Source organism: Uloborus diversus, chromosome 4, assembly GCF_026930045.1.
Source record: "Uloborus diversus isolate 005 chromosome 4, Udiv.v.3.1, whole genome shotgun sequence".
Taxonomy (NCBI): Eukaryota; Metazoa; Arthropoda; class Arachnida; order Araneae; family Uloboridae; genus Uloborus; species Uloborus diversus.
The window spans coordinates 153,224,368-153,251,135 of NC_072734.1; the positions used below are offsets into that span (position 1 = coordinate 153,224,368).

Genomic DNA, 26,768 nt, shown 5'->3' on the forward strand with positions numbered 1-26,768 from the left:
AAAATTGGTTTAGATTTTCTATTATTTTTATGTAAACGTCGTACATTTCTTACTTTTATTTTTTCATTTTTTGCTTTCTTATTTCGTTTTGTGATTAACTAATTCCAATATGTTTATCCTTCACTCTGTTTTTTCTGCATTTCTCCATTTGATACATTGCTTCCATACATAGTTTTTCCCGCTGGTAAATTTATTGCTAATTTATTCAGAGTGGTTTCATTTTTGGACTTTTTGCATTGTTTATGGGTTTTCTTTTAAAATTTATTACTTAACGGTTTTTTCCTGATGGAATTATATAATAAATTTTGTCTCCATGTGTCATTTTATCTTTTTTGTTTTGTTTAATTTCTATTTTTTGATATTTATACTACCTCCTGTTCCACCGTGTTGCTTTTCTCGGATGACTTTTCATCCAAAAGCTCACACTTCTTTGCATTGAAAAAGGTGTTCCTTGTAACACCGAAACACGTGTCTGCAATCATTTGCAAGTTTTGTGCTTAATAACGTTGGATTACTGACATTTTAATCATGCTTTCATTAGTTTTATTCAACAAATAATGGATAATTCAGGCAGTTATAAAAACTTTGCTACATATATTTGTAGAAAAGGTAGAGATTATGAAGTATCTGTGACGGAATAAAAGTCTGTAAAGATTAAAGATAAAATAGCAATGTCAATGATTTTTGGCATTGATGCAGTGAATGTTTTGCATTTAATGATTTCCAGGCATGAAAATGATCCACATTTTTCGGAAAATCCTCTTTTAAAATTATTTCTGGCTGTTTATTGATCTAAATCTCTTAAGAAACCAAATAACAAAAACATTGAACAGAGGGGGGTGGAGCTAATCTTATTCTTGTCTTATAAATATAGCTTGTTATAAATAGATTTTGTAATTCTTCTATCAGTATGCTTTGTGACAATGTTAATTTTTACTATATAATTGCACTTACTTGTAGAAAAATATCCATATTTCAGAAGCTTCTGTCTCCCTTTTTTCAGCAATACCCAAAGGTGTGCACAGAAGTTTTGGAGCCTGTCACAAATGACTTTTACGGGCCCTTCCCTCTGTATTGTTTACCCCTAAGTCTCTTTTTTTTTTTCACCCTTCATTTTAAAACTCTTGGGGGCCCCCTTCAAGCTCATGCTCGGGCCAACAAGTGTCCCTTCTGCCCCCCCCCCCCCTCCTGCACACGCCCTGGCCAATTCCTGCAATGATCAATGTTCATATCTAGCTATAATTTCCTTTTCTCTATAAAATCGATAGATCTAAGGATTAACACTAATGTAAAAGCTCTTTATTTTATTTTCCTTTATACATGTTTAACGATTCAGTGAATGCAGAAAATAGCTATTAATGTATTCGAAGTCAACTATAATTACTTCTCAAGAAATTGTTCTTATGCAAGTATTTCTAGCTCGCAAAATTTTGACAAATATTAAAGTTTGACATGATTTCCATATGCAGAAGAACCTCTTTATCTAGAGAACAGAGTCGGTGCTAAGGGGAGGCTCCATAAGGTCTGGACCCTCCCTAAAATTAGAAAATTCAAAAATAAAAGCATACATTCCTGCAAAGGTAACATAATTTTCCTGTTTGTAGGCATTTGAAAACTACTTAGAATTTATGAACCCCTTCTGATTTAAAATCCTGGCGATGCAACTTCTGACTAATACTACCATGCTAAGTGCAAATGCCATATATGCATTTCAAAATGAGAAATTGCCGTTTAAAGTTGTGTGCTTCCATGTATTTGATACAGATGCAACTTTTCCAGAATTTTCATTAAAATATTTCCCATTCACAAATGACCATAAAACAGGTAAAATAAGTTAAGAATAATTAAATAGTATATATTCAGGTAAAATATGTTACAAAGAATCACTTGGTGACCATAATTCAGTTTTGATGAAAGTGCAGATGCAACTTTTTTGCTTAGCACCAAGGTTCGAAAATATGATATTTTCGAAAATATCCTATATTTTGATATACATCTGATATTTTCAATCAACCCAAACTCAAGTCTTCAAAATAGTAAATGCACATCCTCAAATCACTTTTTATTTTCTTATATTATGATTACAATATGAGGACTTAAAATTAAGTTTTCTTCCCCTATTTATATCTAATATTTCATGTTACATTTTTATCGATTTTAATGGAGTTGATTTAGTATTAGCTGTTACTCATTTTTCTTTGTTAACTACTTTCACACAGCTATGTGATTCAGAAATAAAAAATAGGCATTACTTGGTACCTAGTCATTAGAGATTTTCCTTTTTGCTAACCAACATTTAATATTTAACTAGGCACTTTTAATATTACTTAAAATTGCTACATTACTAATCATTTATGAATATAAAATAACTGTGCTGCTTTGCTGATATGTATTATTACATCATAAAATATATAGTGCATAACCTTTTTGTTATTTTTAATAATAAATAAACTATATTACTATAATTAATTTAATTTAAAAATTGAAAATACCGTAGTTTTAAAAAAATATCGAAAATATCATGATATTTTCAAAATAAATATCGGATATATATATCATGATATATATCGGCAAACCCTGCTTAGCACTGCAAAGTAGGAGATTCAAATTGTCAGAATGGATGAAAGTTAAACAAAATAACCTATGAACTGAACCAGGGTACATAAACGTGTGTACACAGTAAAAATTGTAATTTGAATTCAAGAGAATAAAATTTAAATCTACATAAGGAGAAAATTACACCATACATTAAAAGAATACAAAATACAGCCTACAAAAATACATTATTGCATTTTCTTACCTTTTATTTGTAAAGTAAGTACATTGTACATCTAAATGGATGCCCGGATTAATGAGGATTTACTTTTAAAAAGGTGTCCAGTAATTTAAATGAATTTTCATAAATCGTGACACATATGGGGTAAATTACTTATAGGCATGGTTAAATTTTTTTCTTAATTTGGATGCAAATGTTGCAGTTCTAGTTCATGAAAAAATCTTCATTCTAATTATACTAGAACTTGGAAATAACACTTTTATAGCTATATTATATTTTCCTTAAGGCTCCAGGGTGGCGACAGATCTAGGAAAAGTCAGAGAACTTGATTAATCAGGGAATTTCGAAAAAAATAATAAACAGTCAGGAAATATTGATCAAATGAGGAAAAAGAAATTTGATTGCTTTGCAAAGTTAAATACTCTTTTTTCCTGTGCATTTTCCAGCAATTATTTGTAAAAAAAAAAGTAAAATTAGTGATGTGCGATTCTACACTGATGTATATTTGCGCACCTTTTTTTCCTCAAGGTCAACATATTGAATCTTAAGTTATTAACCTACGATACCTTTGATGAACTTCCTAAGCTTCTGTGTCTGTTAAGTTGTTTATTTTATGTAACTTGAATTTTTACGCCACAAGTTCCATGCTACGTAAAATAAACAACCCTATAGGTAAAGAGGAAGCCGTCATTAATGACTTGGCTCCTTTTCTTTTACTCATTGTCTTAAGGTTATTAGCGTACTGCAATCAAAATTTCAAGAAGAAATCCGTTTTTTTAAATTGACACTGCTAAAAGCTTAAAAGCTATTACTTGGTGTTTTCGATTTGATTGCTAAAACTGAATGTTAATAAAAATCAACCTATTTTTTTTTACCATCGCTTTTGCCTCAGATTATACGAAGGGTGTTTTTTTTCATCATTTTTTAGACTTCAAAATTCTTTTATTTTAAAACCAAGTTATGTACTATATATTTTGAAATTAATAATTGTTTCTTGCATTTCAATGTTGTTTTTTACAAGATTTTTTTTCCACTAATAATCAAATCAGTTGAAATTGAGTTGTGTACATAAGTAAATATATATATATATATATATATATATATATATATATATATATATATATATATATATATATATATATATATATATTTACTTATGTACACAACTGTATGTATGGTACGTCTTATAATGCACTTTTTGAAAAATTTTTGAATTTCTTATGGGGCACCCCTTTAATTGCTTCCTTTTGATGAAAAAACATCCACTAAAAAGTTTCATGGAATTTGAACAAAATTTAGAGGTTGCTACCAGCGATTAAAATTACGTTAATTGTAAAAAAAAATAGAGACGAAATATATACACAATTTTCTATTGCAATATTTGATATCAACATGAAATTGGGTTGGTTAAGGTAGAACCATAACCCAAATACTTATTTCCTATGCATACAAAAAAAATAATAAGCATTTCATGGTTTCTATGCTGTGTAATAATGTCAAACAAAAATCATGCAAAAGTTCCACTACGCCATTCATCTCATTGGTTTACAATTTCAGTCTTTTACCATTCATCAATATTGTAACTTTTTCCCCTTTGTTTCTAGTGATGTGAAATATACAAGCCTTTTTCTGATTGCTACTCATCATCCAAACTGTTTGATAATATCTCTTCAAAAAAACTTGATGAAAAGACCTTTATGGTGAAAAATCTGAATGTTAGTAATGAAATCCTCTATTTTTTCCCTTTGGTTTTAGTTCTACATCTGCTGTTCAGAGTTTCATTGGAGGAGTTGTTCTTTTAGGTTTCTTTTAGAAAGAGACCAATTTGGAGTTTTTTTCTCTTCAGAAATGACACGTAGATGTCAAATAAAATTACTTGAAGCAATAGTTTCCTTTTTGTAATTGAAAATGCTTTTCAACAACATAAGACCAAATCTAGATAAAATTTTGCAAAATCTTGTTCTTCAGACTCAGAATCAGTCAAAGTACATTCAGTTACAACAGAGGCTAAAAAATACTTTCACTACAGTTGATTCAGATTCTTCACATGATTTTCTTTCTTTCAAAATTTCTTCTTTTCACGCAAGTTCTGTTGCCTTTTTAAATAGAGATTTATTTGTTATCAATTTCGCCTTGTCCTCCTAGTTTTTTTTTTTTTTCAGTTAGAAATAATTTCTCGCCTGGAAGTGAAATCGTGCTTAATATATCATCAGCAAGAGCAAGGTCAAGCAAATAATCTAATGATGTATTCTAATATTTTTGTTTTTGATTATTGAAATAAAACTCTTTTAATTTTCATTTTCAGTTCTTAACTGATAACTTGTGTTTCTTTGAGTTACTAACCAACAGTTAGTTATGAGGTTGAGAGTTGATTGTAGCTACAGTTAATTAACATGATTTAATAAAATATGAAATACTTTCAAAGTCAGTAACAATCTAATTTATTACTAATTAAAATTAATGACAAAAAGATAACATAAATAAATATTATAATAATCGATGCAAAAACTAAAAAAAAAATAGATTTCAATGCATAATTTTGCTTCCGCCTTTTTACTGAGACTACTGTAATTGCCTGCACCTTATCCACAGATTATGTTATGAAAGTGCAAAATTATTGACTTACCGATTGTCTGTGCTTTTTTTTCCCTCAAAGTTAAAACTATTCAACATCAATTTACAGTAAAAAAAACTGCTCTTGTGCCTGTAAGGTTGTTTATTTTACACAAATTTCTTTTTACTCTATTGATTAAACAACCTTACAGATAAAAAAAAAAAAAAAAAAGCTGTCTCTGTTAGCACTCCCCCCTCTCAATAGTACCGTAAAACTAAGCGAGAAAACGCTAAACCCAAACATCCAATAAAAAGAAATTTGAATCTGTTGCAAATTACTTCTTAACCTTCCAACAAGAAGGGGTAAAAAGTTCCTGCATTTTGTGCGTTGGATTTGGAAGAAAGGGAGTGGGGATGGAAAAAAAAGTATCTTTTTTTTAAATAAAATGTTCTATTACTTAAAAAAAAAATTACTCAAAAATTATAGAAACCACACTGTATAATTGTAAAATAATAAACTCTGTTTAAAAGAAAAATTGCTAATAAACCGAGTGCCCAGGCGAGGGGGGGGGGGGTGCCACGGTGCAGATTGTGCCATTGGAATTTTTAAGAAAATTTTTGACGGGGTATTTCTTTCTTAAAAAATTTAACTTCTTAATTAATTTACTTTGGCTTTTATTCTGGGAGGATACTCCATAACGCTTGAGGGATGGGCCATCGTTTTAATGGGGGGGGGGCTGTAATTTGCACTCTAAAATGGACAATTGCAGTGAAGTTCATGGACAAATTTCATTTATTGTTAACTTTTCAAAAAGGTAAAAATTCCACACAAGCACAATGATTTTGAAATATCAGAAGGTTTATCCTAAAATGATCTAAGTGAACTCGGAAAACAATTTAGTTGTAACTGGAGTTATTTAATTGTTTAGAGTGCTGGAATGATATCAAGAACTAAATCCCTGTGAAGTCCCCCAAAAGTCCTATTTAACTGAGCTCCGTTTGTCCTTAATTAATTTACTCCAATTTTTCCACAATCTTTTGCCGTCACCCTAGGAATGAAATCGCCAATAGTGAGACAGACAGGAAATGCTGCAATTCTTCACTAGTAGAGGGGCTATGGTAGAAAATATAACCGGAAACTGCATTTCGTGATAAAATCATGAAACTTGGTATGCATGTAAACAATGTACTTACAAACATTTTTGGAAGGGGAGGCAATTCAAAATCCCCCCCAAAACCCCCCTGGCAGCCATTTTTGGTCAAAAATCCAAAACTACTTTTCCTTTTTATTTTTTGAAAAATAACCACTGTATCTTCTTTTGGGAGTTCTATTATGCTTACTAAAGCGTAAAAAGTCATCAAAATATCTCTAAACCTTCTAATTTTGAAATTAATTTTAAAAACTTGATTTTTTTAAACAAAACTTTAACTAATCAAAGTCTTTAACATTTCTTGAGGGGTCGTTTGAGAAATGTTTTTTTATGCATTTTAAAGCACTGTGTTAAGGAAAATCAATTCATTTACAGTAGAATCCAATAATCTGAACTCCAGAAATCCGAAGCATCAGAAAATCCGAACCTATGTTTTAAAGTTTACTATTAAAAATTGATTTTAAAACTAAGAATAAAACTAGAAATTAAAAACCATTAACAAAGCTAGTAATTTTTCAAAACTTGAAACAAACACTTGAATTGTTGTCTAAGAATAATACAGCACTTTGATTAGTTAAAACGAAATCAATTTTCATTATCGGTGAAAAAAAAGAAAAAAAAAACCTTCAAACACTTGGAAATGAAGTACGCAATTTTTTAGAAGTTTCACTCACATTCTGCAGTTTTATCAGTCATATGTGCACTTGAAATAAAGGGGAGGGGACACGGACGTTGTTTTTACAGAACTCCAATCTTTATTATTATTAAACGCTTTAAAACAAGTTTGAAGTTTTTTCTCATTAGACGATTTGAGGCGTTTGTTCTATGTTTTTAACGATGTAAGAGGAAGAAATATTTAATTACTACAATAAGAAGTTTAGTACTGTGTTAATAAAGCTAGCAATATTTTTACTGTTTATAAAATTGTTATTTATTAAAATATAATTCACTGTTACAAAAACTACAACTAAATTGCAACACAAATCTGATTAAGTGATGCATACAACGATTATATAAAAGCCAATTTAAAACGTTTGAATTTACAAGTAATTTACACGAGTACATAACATTTTCCATTGCAACATAGGTGTTTAGATAAAAGTCTATTTTTGAAGCACCCACAAGTTATTTGAGAGCAGTTTTTTTTTTTTTTTTTTTTTTTTTTTAACACTTGCATAACGTAAATTCGCTTTCAGCAAGAACCTGGGCAAATTCAAACAAATAAGAACGTGCTTTTCATCAGTTACTGTAAAACCCCAATCATAAATTGGAGTTAAGGCTAAATTTTTCTACATACTGCCCCATTGATGTCCACCTTGGTAAGCACTAAGCTGGTGGAAAGACAGTTTCTAGCTTCATTTACGGACGGCAAGTTGCATGCAGACGAGTAGTAGCAAAGTTTAATAAATCGCTAAGATAATTGAAATTTTTAATTAGGTGTGCATTTTTTATAGATTAGAATATATGAAAATACACCAATAACATCAGGATAGTCTTTTCATCATTTCCATATCGTCACTTTTTTCCTATCTGCAAAAAAAGAGGTAACCATGAGAGTTCCGCTAAGAATGAGTGGAATTCTCTTAGAACAACTGATTTTTGCTGACCGAGTTTGTACGCTAAGTCTTGGACTAGTATAAGTCGAAAGTGTTTTCCAGCTCCAAAATCTTCTTTATCCCCTTTTTGTACAGCTGATGGAAGCATCGTTGTCAACAGTTCCAACGAATATGCTCAAGTGTCCTCTTATTGTAGCATGCAAAACATGAACGAAGATCCAGAAATTAGCTTCCTCGTGATTTTATGGCATTAGAGATGTCTTATTCGATGAAAATCACCGTCACATCATTAAGAGCAAACATAAGATCATACAGCCAGCAGTGGCGGATCCAGCCGATTGCTTTGGGAGGGGCCATCCGAAATTTTTGAACAAACTCCGAACTCCGAAGAAATTTTATTAAAATTAAGTTTTAAAAACTCAATTTTCGGAGTATCGAGACATTAGGTGAGGGGGTGGATTTAGGAATCTCGCTCAAAAATGTTTCAAAATTTAAATTTTCGAGTAATTTTTGAAAATTAGGAAACTAAAAACGCATTTTGTCTATTTTTGATGATGTAAGGAGAAAGGTCAGGTTTCGGGCGCTGGCCCCAAAATACTTTTTGAAAATAAAGCTTAGAAATCAAAATATTCTGTCGTTATGCATTGAGAAGTTAGGAGAGGAGGGGTGCTCTTCTAGGTCTTCAGCTGTCCAGCCTAAAAATGCACCTTTACGTAATGTTTGCTTACATTAAAGGAAGTGTGAAGGTGCTTAGAATCCTTCCTTCCTGGAAATATTTTGCCTTTGAGGCTCTAAAATTCGATTTTTATCTATATTTATACATATTTTAGAAAGGGATGGAAGATTCGTGAGCTCTTCCAAAAAAACTTCCTTTTAAAGCTATCATCACGATATAAACTAGGAAGGGAAGGGGTCCTATCGAAAATCGTTTGTAATTGAAGTCCTAAAAAATTTCATTTAAGTTGCTTTTAAGCAAGTTAAGTGATAAGGGCTGGATAAACTAGTTTCCGTTGACATTTTTTCAAAATAAAAGACTTAAAATGCAATTTTTTGCTGCATATCAAGGCATTTGTGAAAGGGCATGGAAAAAGTAGGTCCTCTCCCCTAGTTTCAAAATTAAAGCCATAAAAACGAAAATTTAGGCTCTCTTTGGTCTTGTGAACAATACGTATACTTTGAGAACCGCAGCATTTAGAGATCGTCCTAGTGTCTGTAGTTGGAATCAAGAAAAAATTTTCTAATTAAAGATTTGTTTTGAGGATATGGATATAATTTGTCTCTCAATTAAGGCCTATACTTCTTTTTCAGTAAAACGCCTGTGTTAAATTTTGTTATCTTCTCATAATATTTTTTCTTTTTTTTCCTTAAAAACATTCCTAAAATCACAAGGCTTTGGGAGGGGCCATGGCCCCCATGGCTCCCCTCTAGATCCGCCCCTGAGTGCAATAATGGAAAACAATTCTGTCTTATCTGCGTTTCGTAGAAACCAGTTCTTAGAAAGCAAACTATTTTTTCTAAAATGATATCTTTCTCTTATTCCTCTTATATGTCTTACTTGTTGTATCGTGAAAAGAATGCAGATACTCCACCGAAAAATTTCCTGTCGTAGGTCGTTTTATGTGAACGATGAAAGAACCATCATAGACAATGGCGTCACAATGTATTGCACTTATTTTAAAATTAGCATTCATTCATTTGCATTTTCATCATCCCATCTTGACTCGTTTTCTTCTTCTCTCGAGTTGTTTTCATCAGTAGGAATACTATAATTTAACTCATTGAGCAGGAATGTTATTGACCAGACTTATTTCTCGTTCAAAGAACTCCATTTATTGAAATCAATGGAGAATGAAGTTTATTTTCATAGAGGAGAAATTCAACTAGGTTAAAATTTACAGTATTCCAAATAATGAAAAGCTTTGAAAACGAATCTGTATCGGATTTTAATCTTTTCAGTAAAAGAGCAGACTTACTGATTTTTCTGGAAAAATGAAATGCTGAAAAGTTAATGTTTTTCTACCCGTGAACATAAAGTGACTTTTGAGTCACAACTCTTTTCTCTATAAATTTGTAGCACTGTTTTTTTCCCTCAACTTGCCCAATCTTCATCAGTTGCTCCACATATTCTTCGTCTACTGCTACATTCGTCTTCAATGAGAACAATTCTTTCGATGACTCTAAAAATGGATTCTCATATTTTGCTATTTCTCTTCAAGACCTTTCTTGAAAATATGCTTTGGAAACTTAACATTTCTTCATTGCGCATATACAGCGTTTCTTTAAATCAGCAGAGGTAACTTTTTCAAACTGTGTAATTAAATCGATGATTTGAAGACCAGCCAACATCCATCTTCTTAACGCAGTTGAATCTGTGAAAGACCAATAGCCCCACCATCTTCTTTCACTATCGCATTGTTTTGCTAAGCATGGTTCGATCGCGATTGCTCAAAAAAAAAAAAAAAAAAAAAAAAAAAGTGCTACTGTGTGTTCTTTTCCATGATTCGCAGGAAAGGAAAATGTCACAGTTCATACGGAAATAACCTTGAAACTTATGCGTGCATTCGAACGACTTTCTCTCTCCCTTTCTCTTTCTCTCTCTTTTGGTGTCCTGACCTTCTCTTGCCTGGTCAACACATTTACATTTGTTTCCGTCGTCATGACGGCAATACGTTGTTTATGTCTCGTTATTTGCTCCGAAATTGTTTTCAGTTTTGTTCGGGCTTGATGCCCTAAGAACTTGTTTTATTGCTCTGTATTTGAATTTGTATGAAGTGTCAAACATCAAAGTTGTATTTAAGTTAAGTGTATAGGCTAAATTTAAGCTGTCGGTTAAATTGCAAATCTGGTAAGACCATTTTGTTATCTTTCTGCCTGACGACAAGCTGACCATTAATTTTTTTCTTTGACGTGGAAGTCATAATTTTTGTAAATTGCATGTGTATTTGAAAAAATAAAAAAAAATCGCATTTTATACTTTTTGTGCCTATTACAGAAAAGTGGGGAAATGAGCAGTTTATTTAAAAAAAAAAAGATGAACGATGTAGTACAGTAAAACCTCGATTTTACGTCCCCCGAATCTACGTTTTCCACCCATTTTACGTTTCTTTCATTAGGTCCCAATTTTTCTATATACAAATAATGTTAATTTAACCCGAAAGAGTCTGGTGTTTATGAATTTTTCGCATTTTACATTCTCTATGGGAAGTCAAAAAAAAAAAAAAAAAAAAACTTAAGCAATTGTTTCCTTTTGTGCTTTTTTAAAACTAATTCACTCTGTTGAAAGGTAATCCTTGAAAGCATAAATGCTACTGCTCTATTCCTAGCCGACCTTATGAACTTTTTGTCTGCCAATGAATCGTACAAGAAGAAGCTGTGAAGAAGAATTTTCTTTCTCATAAAGACTAGAAAAGAAACTTACAAAGTGTTTTAATCCGGGAAAATGCTGTATTTACTTTGAACTCAATGACTAAATAACAATCCACTGTTACGGACAATGAAAGAGTCATCTTTCTTACATTTAGCTTTTTATTTGATTTTTGCGTCCATGTATTTCCCATAGTTTACATTTTTACAACCCAGTCCCTTGAGAAACGTAAAATCGGGGTTTCACTGTATTTTGTTTTTTTAATGCAGAAATTTTCTTTTGTCCATTTGGTGCTAATTTTAAACAAGAATGAATTCTTTAGAGACTATTTTCAGCGGGAACCAAATAAGAAATCTTGAAGCTGAAGTACAACAATAAATGACAAAAATGCTAAAAAATGAAAAATTTGCAGATACTGCGCTTTAATTTCCCTTTGCAGTATTGACCTGGTAGACATTTGCGAGGAGGAAGGGGTTACAGACACACACAGAGACGCACATGCGCGAATGCTTTGACGGGAAAATAGCTAAAAGTGATTCCGAAAGAACCAAGAGTCGAAAAATTATGTTTTAAATAAATATCTCCACTTATTAAAGTCGCACAATTATAACACCCAGCTAAACCGGTAGCCAGGAAAATTATTAATCTGTCTATACCTGGTTCAAGGCTCAGTTTTCTGTCGTTCACCAGGAGTAGCGATGACATACATAGATACATGCAAACATTTTATCAACTTTTATTAATTTTAGGTAACATAACAGGCCACAGGGGTCAGCTTCAAGGGCCTCATAATTAGGCTTGCCAGACGTCCCGGTCTTACCGGGACAGTCCCGGTGTTTAAACAAAATCCCGGCGTGCCGGCCGGTTTACTTCACACGGAAAAGATAAATTTGATTACAAGTGACCAAAAAGGTCTAAAAATAGTTAATTGAATGATTATTTAGGATAATTACTTGATCATTTGTATCATTCACTTGAAAAATTTGATTCCGGATTAGCTTGTGAGGATTTTTACAACAAGATTAAAACCAAGAAAGACTAAAAAAAGTCCTATAATATGAAAAGTCTATCTAAATATTGTTCAATTTTTTATTCCTCATTCAAAATATTTTTTCTAACTGAAGTAAGTTGTAAAAATTTACATCTCAGAAGTGAAATGTTCGAATTTTATCTGTTTATATCATTTTTTACTACCCCTTTTTTAGGTTCATTATTAGTAACCCTTTACTCATAGCATTGAAATAAACTGCCCAATAAAAGACTCCCATATCAACCGGAGGTGTGAACCCCTTTGAATACTAGCGACGAGAGGGGGGGGGGGCATTCCGGTGTCCCGGTTGAACATTTCAGAAATCTGGCAAGTCTACTCATAATGCCCGCGGCCGTAGGTTGGGCATCACTGTACCAAGTACATCGACACTTTTGTCTTTGAGATTTGCTTGGTGATATTTTTAACGTTACTGCTATAGAAATTCACTGAATCAAATTCAATAAGAAAATCGAAATATATAAGCAATGTCTCGTAAGAAACCAGAAGGTATTTCGCCGTATACGCTCCAATACAGTTCTTTGAATGAGAGCTAATACCGAACGATTGAGCAAGGCCACTCAGCTGTCGGTTTATATAAAACCGAAATATCAGTTTTTAATGTTCCGGCAGTCCGCTGTTATTGGAAGTATTAAATACTTTCGCACCTCCGTTATCATCACGTCAATGCAGATGTTCAATCCTTATCAAAAAAAAAAAAAAAAATTATCTCAGTGCATTTATTATTTCTTTTTTTTTTCTTATCTTGATTTTACTTCCACCAGATAACATTTGTTTAAAAAACGTTCGTGCTTTTCTACGAGCTTTTTTCGGAATGACAAGCTTAAAATGAAGCGACTTTCCAAAGGTACTGTATATGCTATTGTTTTGATATATTCTTTGCTAAGTTTGTAAATTCGTCCGAAAAATGTTCATTTAAAATGTTGGCATCGTTAACATGATATGCTAAAAATTTCTTATGGCACTGTCTCTTAGAGGCAACTGCCACTCCCCCCCCCATCCCCCCGTTGGTTCTGAAAAAAATATATTGGATTTACATCTGTGTGTTTTATTATCATTCTTCTTCTTCTTCTTCTTATTAAACGCTTTGTGCACTGAGTAAATATCCTTGCCTCAAGCTTAGAAAATTTTGAATGATGAGCTTGACTTCTCATCATTGCTTTTGGTCTTCAGAAACACGTGGGTATACAACAGGCATTGTAGATGGCTAAACACACAAAATAGCCATCAAGACATGATATTTGGCCATGAAGCCCTAAGTATGATCGCTAATCCTTGCATGTTTAAGTGTACTAGTATTGCTTTTTGGTCAGACTGTGTCTCCCTATTAGGTTTGACAAAAAAAAAAAAGAAAGAAAATTGAGAGACTGCTAGGTGACAGTAATTTAAGTTTTCAAAATTTTAAATCGATAAAAGAAAAAAAAAACATTTCATGGGGCTCTGGGACCTCAAACTTTCGATTTTTATCAAAATGTTGAGTTTTTCTTTCTTTAATGTAAATATGCGTTCAAAATATGTAATTTTCTTAGCTATGATGCGAAAAAATGCCTTTTATCATTTACGAAATGTTCAAAACTTTGACCTGATAAAAAAAGAAAGAAAAATTATGTGGTTCTAGGACATCTAATTTTCGATGTTTTCGAGTTTCTCAGTTTTTTGTCTTTTTTTTAGTATAAACTGATAATACCAACTGGTTAGCTTTTTTTTATGTAAGTTAAACTTTTAACTTTTGGACAGATCAAGCATTTTTTTTTCATCTAGCGCCATATGGACTAAACTTTTCAATTTTCTGAATTTCGCCAACTTAATGTAAATATGCATTAAAATTATCATTTCGAATTTCTTCCGACTCTTCAAGCGCTTTTAATATATCGTACATGACCAAGTTCAACGGAGGTTCCTCTTTTTCGGAATCTGTACTTTTTTCTGCACCTCTCTGTCTCTATGAGCCTAGAGGAAAGCACCTTTCATTGTTTTTTCAACAAAAATATTACAAGTGTTACAACAACTGGATGTGATGGAACACATCCAGTACTAACACAAGTAATAAAAATGAATTTGGTTGTCGGAAAATGAAGCTAGGAACTGCCGAGGGCACTGGCAGAATCACTCGCATGCAGTGGATGCACTTGCACCGGCATGTAAATCACAAAAAAAAAAAAAAAAAAAAAAGAATGCTCTACCATACTTTTATTTATTTATTTATTTTTTTAAAGCGCGAATACTGAGCTGTAGAAAGATTAGTAAGCAACCTTGATTGTTCAAAAGAAGGCCTAACTACAAAATACTTTTAACAGTAAGTTACCACCCCTGAGCCAGGGCTATTTTGCTTTTTAAAATAGTTTTAATTGATTTTGAAGTTTGACTTTTTTAATTAAATTGTATTTTTAAAAGCCAGCGGTCTAATAGTCTCCCCCCCCCCAACAGCGTTAGCGGACATAAACACGATATTAATACTTTTCATGACCTTTTTTGTGATTTTTTAAGTATTTTGTAGATTGTTTATAATTAATTAGATCCAATTTTTACAATCCAGGGGTGGAAAATTTCCCCCTTATACTCAAAGTCATAAACATGAGACTAAAGTTTTTGTGACGCATTTTACAGTTTTTTAAATATTTCGTAGCTCGTTCTTTCTTAAAAATGAAATTAAGTTAATTATTTATGGTATTAGTAGTCATTTTGAAAAAAAAACAGTATTATGAAAAAATATCATTGTAATAATTTTAAAAAATATTTTTATCTATTGAAAAAATATTAATTATTTTTTTAATAAAAAAAAAAGACTTTTTTAAAAAAGCTTTGCTATTAAGAGGGGGGTGCAAGTGCACTCCCTGACGAGGGCCATGGAAATTACTACAGAATGGCTTATTTGAATTGAACACCCACTTTTTTTTACAACGGCTTTTTTTGTTCGTTTAATACCAGAGAGCTACATGACTTGACTTTGGAAAAGCTTTGGAGAATTTTTTTTTTGTCCTTTTCTTATGTGGCTACGTCAGGCTATTTAGCCTTATGCCTTCTTAGTGCGACCCCGCGATACGGCACCCAGTCTTTCATGTGCCGCCATTAAGGCGCGGATGTCAATGACACAGATAATTTTGACGCTCAATTTCCAACCAGATGGAAGCACCTTTGCTCTCTTCCGTGTGAAACTGTGATATTTAAATTTATCGAGGTCATTCGAAACCAAACGAATACCCAAGTACCCAAGGGATCTTTTACGCGCCACATAATAGTATACGACCTGGGCGCTGATGATTTTCTGCATCTCGAAAGTCCATCGACTGGCAATCGCGGATCCCAGAACCCAGGATCACGGCACAGACAGCCAGAGCCTTACCACCACGCCACCTGCCACCTTAGAGAATTGTGAAAACAAATAGTTATTGAATTTCAACGGATTGAAGGATGCAATCGCAGACCTTTGTATTGATCAGAAGTCTCATCCCGAAATATGTCCAGCAATATCGATGGTTTCCATCTTGAATACGAAAACTTGTCAGAGTTTCGAGTTCCTAAATCTATATATATATATATATATATATATATATATATATATATAATCGAAACTTTAATGCGTTAAATCGGGGTTATTCGTAATATCGGGGTGCGAAAAAATGTATTTATAAAATGCACTTGCCTTGCCTAAAAGCCCCAATAAGCAACTGCAAAAGCATATCCGTAGTTAGAAAGTGTACACTTTGTTTTCTGTATTTCCGTGACACTAGTTAATATGAAATTTTAAGGTACTGAATAATAGATGTTTGACAATTTCCTTGACATCTGATTCGAAACAGTTTTCTTTCGCCTTAACGGAGAGAAGAAAATACCGTGTCAAAAATGGCTGATTCCAAGAAAAGTTTTTTTCATCAAGATCAATATTTCGTTTGGAAAACAATCCAATATTTAATGACTCAAATTAACAACAAAAAAAAAAAAAAAGCTGTTAAAATTTTTCTTTATGTCGGGGCCTTCATTTTTGTCGGGGGAAAAGAAAAATTCGCTAAATCGCGAAATTCGTTAAATAGAGGTTCCTTAAATCGGGGTCCGACTGTACTTTTATTGTAACTTTTCACTTAATTCATGAATGTAAAAGTGAAAAAACAAAAAATTAAATGTTTTTTTCACACTTGTATTTTAGCTACTATTGATTGCTAATTTTTTTTTTTTTTTTTTTTTTTGTGCAGCGAAAATATCATCCTCATAGGACCATCATCAGACAAGGGTCCAATCCTACATAAAAGAAGAAATGGGCGTGAAAGAATGCTTTGAGCTTAAAGCTCTGACATATTTTAAGATAATTGTAGGTATAATCTGCATCTGTGGGTTTCTTTGGCAAACGACTTTGTTTTTGAAGTTTTATTATTCAAATCCAGCTGTGTTAGATCTACACCTGATAGCACCGGAAAAGTTTGTATTTCCTGCCTTTACATTCTGCAATGCTAATTTGTAAGTAAAATCGTTCCTTTCATTTATTTTTTACAGCAAGTTTTCCAACCGTTTCGTCCATATACGTAACAACTTGAGCAATGTTCAAACTCTAAAAAACTCTAGCTCCACGTACTAGCATTTGTTTATATAATTTGTTTTTTATGGTCTATTCTTCAAATGAATGACAAAACTTTTTATCACTAATCGATATCTATTTCACGAAATAAATACAACTAGCTGTGTCACCCGGCTTTGCACGGTCCACCTCGAAAATAAAAGTTATGTCAAGTGACGTGAGTTCAACACTCAGGCTTGAAGAAAAAAAAAAAAGTTAAATTTTGCGACAGATTGCGAAGAAATAACCAAAAAGGAAACATTTTAAATCACCCGATTACAGGAAAAACCTTTAAAACAAAAACAAGAATTTTACTTGTTCATATTCGAGAAAAAAATGGCATCAGATCTTTCATCTAAATGATTTTCTTCACGCTATAAATTTTAATCTAAAAGTATTGTTGCGGAAAGTTGAGATGAAGCTCTGAATAATAATTTGAATGGAGGAAAGCCTTCGAAAAATAGGGATTTTGTGTCGAAATCTAAGTGTCATAATTAATAGTTTTTAATTGATCTCTCCCCTAATTGTTATCGGAGGATTATGTTAAATAGCCAAACATAAAGACGGGAAGATTACGAATCCATTGATACCTAGTTTGATGGTCAGTTCACTGTCGTTCAGGATAAGAAACTTGGACATAGAAGACTACATAGGTACATAGATACATACATAGGTACATACATAGAGACATACGCTCAGTTTTTAATTATATAAGATTACATGAATGTTTTGACATCATATTAATATATAATGCTTTTATGTATCTATACAAATAAATGTTAAATTTGTTTTGTACATGAGCTTACGGGAAACAGAACTGGAGGAATAAAACCGAATTAAGCGTAATTTAAGCATAAATTAAACGAAAAAGTGACTTTTAGACTGGAGAGAATTTTCCCCTACAAATCTCCCAATATTGCCATAAATAAAGTGTTACTAAATGTTTTAGACGTTTTTATCTAGTATCTAAAAAATACTTGAAATACATATGAGGCAGTGAGAAGCAAAGGGCTGTAAGTGGACATTTTCAAGTTTTTAGAAAAACGCATTTAAAGATAAGGTCCTAGGTGGACTATCGTTGAAAAGTTTTTCTAAATCATGCTGTATAATAGTACCTACCAGGGCTTCTAGTAGTCTCTCTTGCATGAAGGCAGAGAAGAAGTTCACCTATCATTTGTACTGGTTATTTTCAAATTTTAAATTTTTACCACTTACATCCCTTTGCTTTTCACTGCCTCATATGTCTATAACTATACTTGAAACTAACTTTTACAAAAACAAGAGAATGATCAAAGAAGTGGAAGAAATTAAAACATGATGCACATAAACGAAGGAAAATGCGATTTAACATACCATCTATGATGCAAATATCATTTTTTATTTTTTTGCTACTTTTATGTACTGATATTCTGTCAATTCGTGCTTTTGAAGCCAAATTTTACATCAATGAGTTGATTTTGGCACTACCTCATCGAAAAAGAAATTCACATTTTAAGTAACGGTAAAATATCTCGCAAATACATTTGAAAACTCTTTGATAAAAACTATTCATTATTTTCAGCTAATACCAAAAATACCGGTATTTTACCTAAGCAAATACAGTTGTTAAAAAATTGCAAAATTGCGCGAAATAACACTATTCTGTATACCAGTATTGCGAACACTAATGGCGATGTATGAGAGTTTTTTTCTTAATGATGGATTGGTAGTGGAGAAACCCATACGATTAAGAGCAAAGGTCATGGTGTGGAACCTTAGGGGTTCCGCAAGTGATAACTATTTGCTTTATCAAAAAACTAAAATTCACTTAAAATTTTGATTTTTTAAAAAGATTGAATATTTAAAGGTGATTTGCTTGCAAAAATAAACAAATATTTCATAGACAAAATTAAAATCTTAAATTTCGTGAGAGTCACTTGCTTCAAATACATTAAAAGAGATGCGTATCTGGGGGCACGGCAGTGCCCCCGCCAAGTCGAGCGCGAAGCAAACACTGCCGTACCATCCTTTACGGGAACCATTTCGCCGCATTTTCAGACTTCTATTTGAGAACCTTCTGATGAGACCAGAACGTAGAAATTTTCGTCATCCAGTAAGCTATAATCACATACCAGGGAGTAAAAGGAAGGAGACGAATCTCCATGTTAGCAGTTTGGCAACAAAATTCCACTTCCGCCAGAGGCCGCTACAGTGTCATCTCTCGCACTGCTTATATCTTTTCGCTCGTAGCGAAGCATTGTAAACAAGTGTGTTTTAAAAACTATCACCTGTATATTTGGAAGTATTAAACTACTTTCGCCATGAAAGCTGTTCAGAGAAGCATAGAATACTTTACTCCACCCTAGGTTTTTGGCATATTTTGCATTCGATGTGTTTAATTTGTGTTTCTGCTACGACTTTAGCGAGCATTCATTCTTGTTAGGTGTTGTGCAATTTGTGTTCTATTTTGTATATTGTTTTTGATATGGCTGTTCTGCTCATTTGCCATGAAACTAAAAATGATTTTAGCTGACTTTTGAAAACATTTTCCCCCAATAAAACCCGTAGATTACGATCCGGTTTTCGTAATTTTTCTGAGTACTATGCATTTGATTTTAAGAGTAAATGAGAGGACTTGATTTTAAAGTTATTCATTTAAAAAATAGAAAGAGAGTAGCAATGAACAACTAAAGTTTTGGAATTTAAATCACTAATTTTGTTTTCTTCTAGTTATATTTCCATGTCCTTTTTCTTCTTATTTATTAAAATTCACATATGATTAACTTGAATAATAGAAACTCCACTGTAGTAGAAAAACTCAGGAACGCACTCATGTAGAGAATTCAATTGAAATTCAGATTGAACTGTTTAACATATAATTTTCATCAAAATATTTATGTTTTGCTTTTTTTTTTTCTTCAAATTTCACTTAAATCGAGCGCAGAGCAACAATTCCAAACTAAATGTAATACATAAAGTTTTATGCAAGCTTATATCACACGAAATTTATGTATGGGAGGAGGAGAAAGAAAGTAACTATGGTAAGTGAAAACGAAACACAATGTGATAAATATATGCTATAAACTAGATCAACGCTTGTAATAAATGGTACTTTCTTGTAACATTATTTGTAATTGTTCACTAATAACTAACGATAAACAATTTTTTTTTTTTTTCAATATACAGAGTATTAATATTTTTTCTAATCGTTTTTAAAGATAAATCCAACGAAATAAAAAAGAAAAAAAAGGTTATTTCAGCAAAAGTAATTAATTAAACAAAAACGAAACTAAATATTGGTGCACATAATACAGTGAAATATATTAAGTTATATGAGCTAATATCGCACGAAATTTGTGTGTGAGAGGGGGGGGGAGGTGCAGGATAAAGAAACTCGGTGAAACAGAACGAAATATTGGAATAAAAGAACCAAGTAATTATGGTAAGTGAAAACGAAATTTAGCTTGATAAATATAAGCAATAAACTAGATTAGCGCTTGAATTGAATAGCGCTTTCTTGTAAGATTCTTTTTTAATTGTTCACAATTAACTAACGAAAAAGCAGTTTTTCTCAATGTTCAAAGTATTAATGATTTTTTTTTCTTATCGTTTTTAAAAATAAATCCAACAGAAAAAAGGGGAAAAAAAAAACGGCTTTTTCAGCAGAAGTAAACAAAAAAAAGAAACTAAATATTGTTGCACATATTACTGTAAAATATTTAATTTTAAATGAGCTTATATCAAGCAAAATTTTATGGGGAGGGGGAGAAGGTTGATTGAAGTAACAGAATAAACTTATTGGAGTAAAAGAACTAAGGAGAAAGAAGATCGAGGTAACACATTAAAGTAATTGGAGTAAAAGAACTAAGCAACTATGGTACGTGAAATCTAACTTAATGAAATTCATAAAATTAAAAAAAAAAAAATTCTAATGGCTAAAACACAGAATTAATAAAGTCAGATCAAACAACGTAAGTAGAAGCACAAATTTGTAAATTACAGCAGACACGTGTTTCGGCGTTACAGGGAACGCCTTTTTCAATGCAAAAATAATGAGCTTATGGATGAAAAGGCTTTTGTCGGATGTCTTTTCATCCATAAGCTCATTATTTTTGCATTGAAAAAGGCGTTCCCTGTAATGCCGAAACACGTGTCTGCTGTAATTTACAAATTTGTGCTTCTACTTACGTTGTTTGGTCTGACTTTACTATTCAGCACAAAGGTATTTATTTATCTCACAGAATTAATGTCCAAATTCTAGAACAAATATAAGAAAGAAAGTAATTTTAGGTCCATCGTGATGACCGCGCGATATTATTGAGTTCCAACAAATTTTTCGCATCAAGGGCCCCAAACTAGCTAACTGCCGGCATCCACCCAGTCGAATACTCGGGGTCGGTCAAGCGAAATCTCCTTTCCCTTTAAATCAGGCGAGCGAACTGCGAGAGATTGAACACTAGCGCCACCAGTGGCGATGGAATAATCCGGTCACTTTTTCGCCCCGCTGCCAAAGGAGATAAGCCTCCTTCCTTTTAGCCTCCCTGTCACATACTTAAAATCCGAAATTTCAAGTCTGTAGGCTATTTAGTTCCGAAGTTAAGCGAAAGCAAAGTTTCGCATTTATGACACTCACTCACTCACTCATGATCATCAAAATGGAACTAGTACTTCCCATAAACTCAGAGAGGTGAAATTTGGTACCGAGTTAGGGTTTAATAGCCACATAAAGGAAAAACTATAAAAACTAGGCTAATCGAAGATCTGGAGTGACCCTAATTAGAAAACACAAGAGCCCAACCAAACTATTAGAGATCGATACCGCCTTTACAAAAAAATATTCAACTTGGTGGGCCGCTTCATTTGATGTAAAAAATCGAAAGTCTGAAGTATCTAATGGAGAACCCTCAGCTGGTCTCAGCCTCAGCTGTATTAGAGATATGGTAATGCCCCGTTCTACTATTGGTACATAAAAAAATAGACTGTCATTGCAAAAGTCCAGCGTAGTGGGACCCATCTTCCAATTTAATCTAGCATAGCTTTAGTCTACTCGAACATTACACAAATTAAATGTTTCTACAAAAAGAAGTGAAATCCCACCAAAAACATTCTGTAAAAAACTATCCAAGTCTCGATGGAGCTGCTTGTTTATCTCTAAAAAGTAATGAAATCTAGACAAAGTTATGACAAGTCTAAGGTTCCTAACTGCGATTTCTTTATTATTATAGTTAATGTTGTGTGACTTGGCCGTTAAAGGGTACACAAGGGTACAAAACCAGTTGCTCTATGACACCATTGCACCAATCTTTCGCCAGAACCGCTACCCATTGACGATGGAAAATTGCCACTTGGAAAACGTATAAACAAAATTGACTTGTACCCACTAACGTATAAAGAATGTTTAACGGCCAAGTCACACAGCATTAACTATAATAATAAAGAAATCGCAGTAAGGAACCTTAGACTTGTCATAACTTTGCCTAGATTTCATTACTTTTTAGAGATAAACAAGCAGCTCCATCGAGACTTGGCTAGTTTTTTACAGAATGTTTTTGGTGGGATTTATTATTCATAGAATATATTTTAGAAAACAAAGTTGTTTGTACTGTGATAGAATAAAGATTTAATAAAAGGGTTGTAAATTTGTGTATGGTAAAGCCTTGTATACATCCTATTTGTTCTGCTATTTGATTAAAAGGTTCCTTTAAGATTGCAGTAAGCTCAGAGGGTTCCCCAAAGCGCAAAATGTTGATTAGCCTTAGAGCACTAGTCTCCCCAAACGCCCATCAACCCCAGCACAAGTTCACTGAATTTCTCTTTGTAGGATTATGTTAAAGACATGGTTCAACAAACACCTATTCCTGATGTATCCGTTTTGAAGGATAGGATAAAATTAGGGACCCTCACTGTTACGCTGCAAATGTTAAAAAACACTCAGAGAAAAATCGAATACAAACTCGAAATTATCTGTTCTACTAACGAAGTCTCGTACAACGTAACAGTATTTTTGTTATTAACGTTTAGAAATAAGTTCTGTCTGGATGAGGTATACATTTTCACTCTGTAAATGAAATATTTAAAAATATTTTCTTGTTTTGTTTGATTAGATTTGAAAATGACATAATAACCACTAATTATTTATAAAAAGTGTGAAATCAAAAAACTACTTATGGTTTTAAATGTTGTGTTATTCATGCAGGATAATGAGAAGTAAATATTGTGAACATTATCCAGACAAATGCAGCGCTCCAGAAGATATGGAAACATTCTGTGAGCGATATTCACATTACTGTGAGAAGGTAGAGGATCCCCTGAAAGCAAATGTGTCATGGCGGTTTGATGATAACTTTTTGGTGAGACTCTGATTTTTTTAAATATTTTTACATTTTTTTAAATTGATGTATGATTTTAAGAAACATTTTCTTTCATCTGCTAAAAGCAATATTTTCATGTAGCTATGTTGAGAATTTATCAAGTTTCAATTCAAATTTTGCATTGAAAAAAGTCAAAACGTTCCAGGTGCAAAAATGGCAATAAACACAATATTGGAATTTACAAGGCGTGTTCAAATGGAAAGGTACCAAACGATTCTGTGGCTGTAAATGAAGACTATTTAAACTTTGTGCCATAGGCCTGAGCACAACGATCGTGGCCTTGACGAGACTGAAGTCTTTCACAGTGTCCTTGAGTTCGTCGTCCGAGTTGAAGCGCTTCCCTTTCAGATGCTTTTTTAACGGACCAAACACATGGAAATCGTATGGTGATATGCTCGGGCTTATTAATAATTGTGTGAACGAGTTATTAACTTTCCAAACGAGAGTCACAAAGAAAACTCGTGTTTTTTTTTTTTTTTTTTGCACCGGAGCACATTTTGAGTTACAATGAAGCACATTGAATGCAATACATCCATATTTCTCCATATTTGTAATCAGAAAAGCGTCATTATCCTTGCTTTTACTCGTATCTTATTAGGGAACGACAATAGCAAACCAACCTGCCAATGTGGCGACTTCCTGGTACGTAATGAAAACCAAACGTTATGGAAAACGCTCGGATCATTCAGTTTATCGCTTACCTTAAATAAATATCTCAAACAAAATTTAAGAAGCACATTATGATAATCAAAAATATCATTTACGAATACAGTATAGACACGTTTAGTGGTGACGTCAGGGGTTGCCAGAAACTCGGGGAAGTTTCCAATCATGCCGTTGCTATGCGCGTTGCTAAGGAAGAAACAACATAGGATCTTCGTACGAATAGGGTTACAGCGATGTTTAATTGATATTTTCTTGCCAATTAAATGCTTAAATAATTTTTTTAGTGGTTTCAAGTTACATATCAGCCACCTGTAGACATCATTTGACGAATATCGATAGTTTTTACATGTGAATCGGGTTAAAATTCGGCAAAACATAGACTTATGTGGAATACAAGTGTGTTTTCTAGAGTTATACACTCTTCTTATTGTTATTTCTTTTTCTTTGGGTGGAGGGGAACAGCTCCGCCATTTGAGAGGGTCTGGAAAGACATTGCCCCCCTCCCCCGCTTTCGGAAAATTGCTGTATTTCTATAAATTTTGCGCAATTTTTTGTCTTTCGATGCAATATGCATTTACTGTATATGATTTACCCCCCCCCCCCCTTGCAGAAAAATTTGAAATGATGATATGTTTTTTTGAATCCTGTTTAAAGTTTTCTAAGGATTTGATTATAATTATTTTCTTCGGGCGGGATTTTTTTTTTTGTTTTAATGGTATAAGTAATTTTTTGTTTGGGGAAGGAGAATTTTTCAGTTTTCTCGATTGTGATGCTTGTTTGCATTGAAATTATTATTTTTTCGAATGGGAGGGGGGATGTTAGGTTACATTGTCCTTATTCTAATGCGAGTTTGATTGGGATATTTTAGTTTAAAAGTTTTTCTTCTGTGAGAACACACACGTAATTTAAGTTAAACTCCAATTGAGCTCTATTCCGAATAGGAATAAAAACTAGCTTGAAGAAATTGATAAAATTCCCATTGAACCTAGAAAAAAACTAATATGTATATCCTTGTCCCCCCCCCCAAAGAGCAATTACTTAAAATTACGCGCAGCAAGAAGAAATATCCCCTCTCCCCGAAGAAAAAAAGAATTTAATTGAACTATGCATTGCAAATAGTAGAACAAACTGAAATTTTCAATGTATATTTATGTATATTGATACAAAAAATATGTATAACAAGTAGAGTAAAGTAAAAATCCCCCGCCTCGGAATACAAAAAAAAAAAAAAAATAAATAAAATACTCGTGACAATTTGAAGAAAACACGCAATTCTCCCTTTCCCCCCAAAGAGCCCGAAGGAATGGAGTTTCATTAAAATATGCATTATTACTGGAACAAATTCAGAAAAATTCTCCCCCCCCCCCTCCTCCAGGTATCGCTGACTAGGCTGACATGGTCTCTCGTCTTCTAAAGAAAAAAATGCATACAATTCAATTAAAACTACTCCTCTTCCTAAAAAAATACTAATAATTAAATTTCGCTCTAAACTTTAAAAGAAAAATCTCACCCCCCCCCCCCCCCAAGTCATGATATTTCAAATTTCCTAGAAGGGTACGTGCAAAAAGGAAAAAGTCAATGTACGAGTATGTTGCGTCGAAAAACAGCGAAAATTACGCCAAATTTATAGAAATACAGTTATTTTCCAAAAGACATGAGAGGGGCAATACCTCTCCTGACCCTCTCAAATGTCGGACCTGTCCTCCTCTCTCCCAACGAAAAAGAAATAACAATAAGAACAGTGTATAACTCTAGAAAACACACTTGTATTCCACATAATTCTATGTTTTGCCGAATTTTAACCCGATTCACATGTAAAAATTATCGATACTCGTCAAATGATGTCTACAGGTGGCTTATATGTAACTTGAAACCACTAAAAAATTATTTAGACCATTTAATTGTCAAAAAACTATCAATTAAACATCGCTCTAACCCTATTCCTACGAAGATCATATGCTGATTCTCCCTTAGCAACGCGCATAGCAACGGCATGATTGGAAACTTCCCCGTGTTTCTGGCAACCCCTGACGTCACACTAAACGTGTCTATAACGAGAACTCATTTTCTCCAAAATAAAAAAAAAGTGCTCCATAATGGCAACGCAACGGACTAGACTCATGAAACGTCGACAACTGACTAATGTTCTTGACCACAAATAAAAAACAATGTAATTGGTGGCTAGCACCTAGTGTCAAAGCAGAGAAACTTAGAGGGATGAATTGAGCACGAGGACAATGTATTGCATTTTGGGCCATGGTGGCCTGATCGGTAAGGCGTCAGACTCGTAACCAAATGATCCCGGGCTTGATGTCAGCTGGTCGGAGATCCTATGTGTTCGATAATGGTGACTGGAGTACGTTGAGTATGTCGTAGTCGCAAAGTCCTCCAAGTGAATCAATGCCTCTGGGAGTACTAGACTAAAGGTTGCTCGGCTTCGGATCTGGATAAAAAAAAAAAAAAGAGCTGTTTTCAGGGTCCCATCCAAAACCACAGAACCACAGAACATACCACAACCACAGAAAACCACAGAAAGTGGAAGGTATGGAAGATCTCGAAATGTGATATGATTTGATTTCTGTACCTTACCATTATAATGGTAAGGTAAATTCTATTCATTTACCTTACCATGAACGCCGTATATAGAAAACGATTAAAATTTATTCCCGTACCCAATATTTTTTTATCGATGAAAAAGATTGTGTGAAACAAAACAGAACGGAACATTGGTGATAACTGATAACTGTTTCAAACT

General features: G+C 33.0%; 1 protein-coding gene across 3 annotated transcripts in view; it reads left to right on the plus strand.

Annotated features, from left to right (window-relative positions):
• Positions 1-10,649: 10,649 nt before the first annotated feature.
• The window catches only part of LOC129219994 (uncharacterized), a 41,053-nt gene continuing 24,934 nt past the window's right edge, over positions 10,650-26,768 (plus strand). The window contains exons 1-3 of one of the 3 annotated variants that reach the window (XM_054854318.1): positions 10,650-10,881; positions 16,639-16,900; positions 23,173-23,326. In XM_054854318.1, the coding sequence (XP_054710293.1) occupies positions 16,701-16,900; positions 23,173-23,326 (354 nt within the window). In that variant the 5' untranslated portion in view covers positions 10,650-10,881; positions 16,639-16,700. Of the gene's footprint in view, positions 10,882-13,212; positions 13,296-16,638; positions 16,901-23,172; positions 23,327-26,768 lie in introns of those variants that run through there. The other 2 variants (XM_054854319.1, XM_054854320.1) reach the window with 2 other exon arrangements.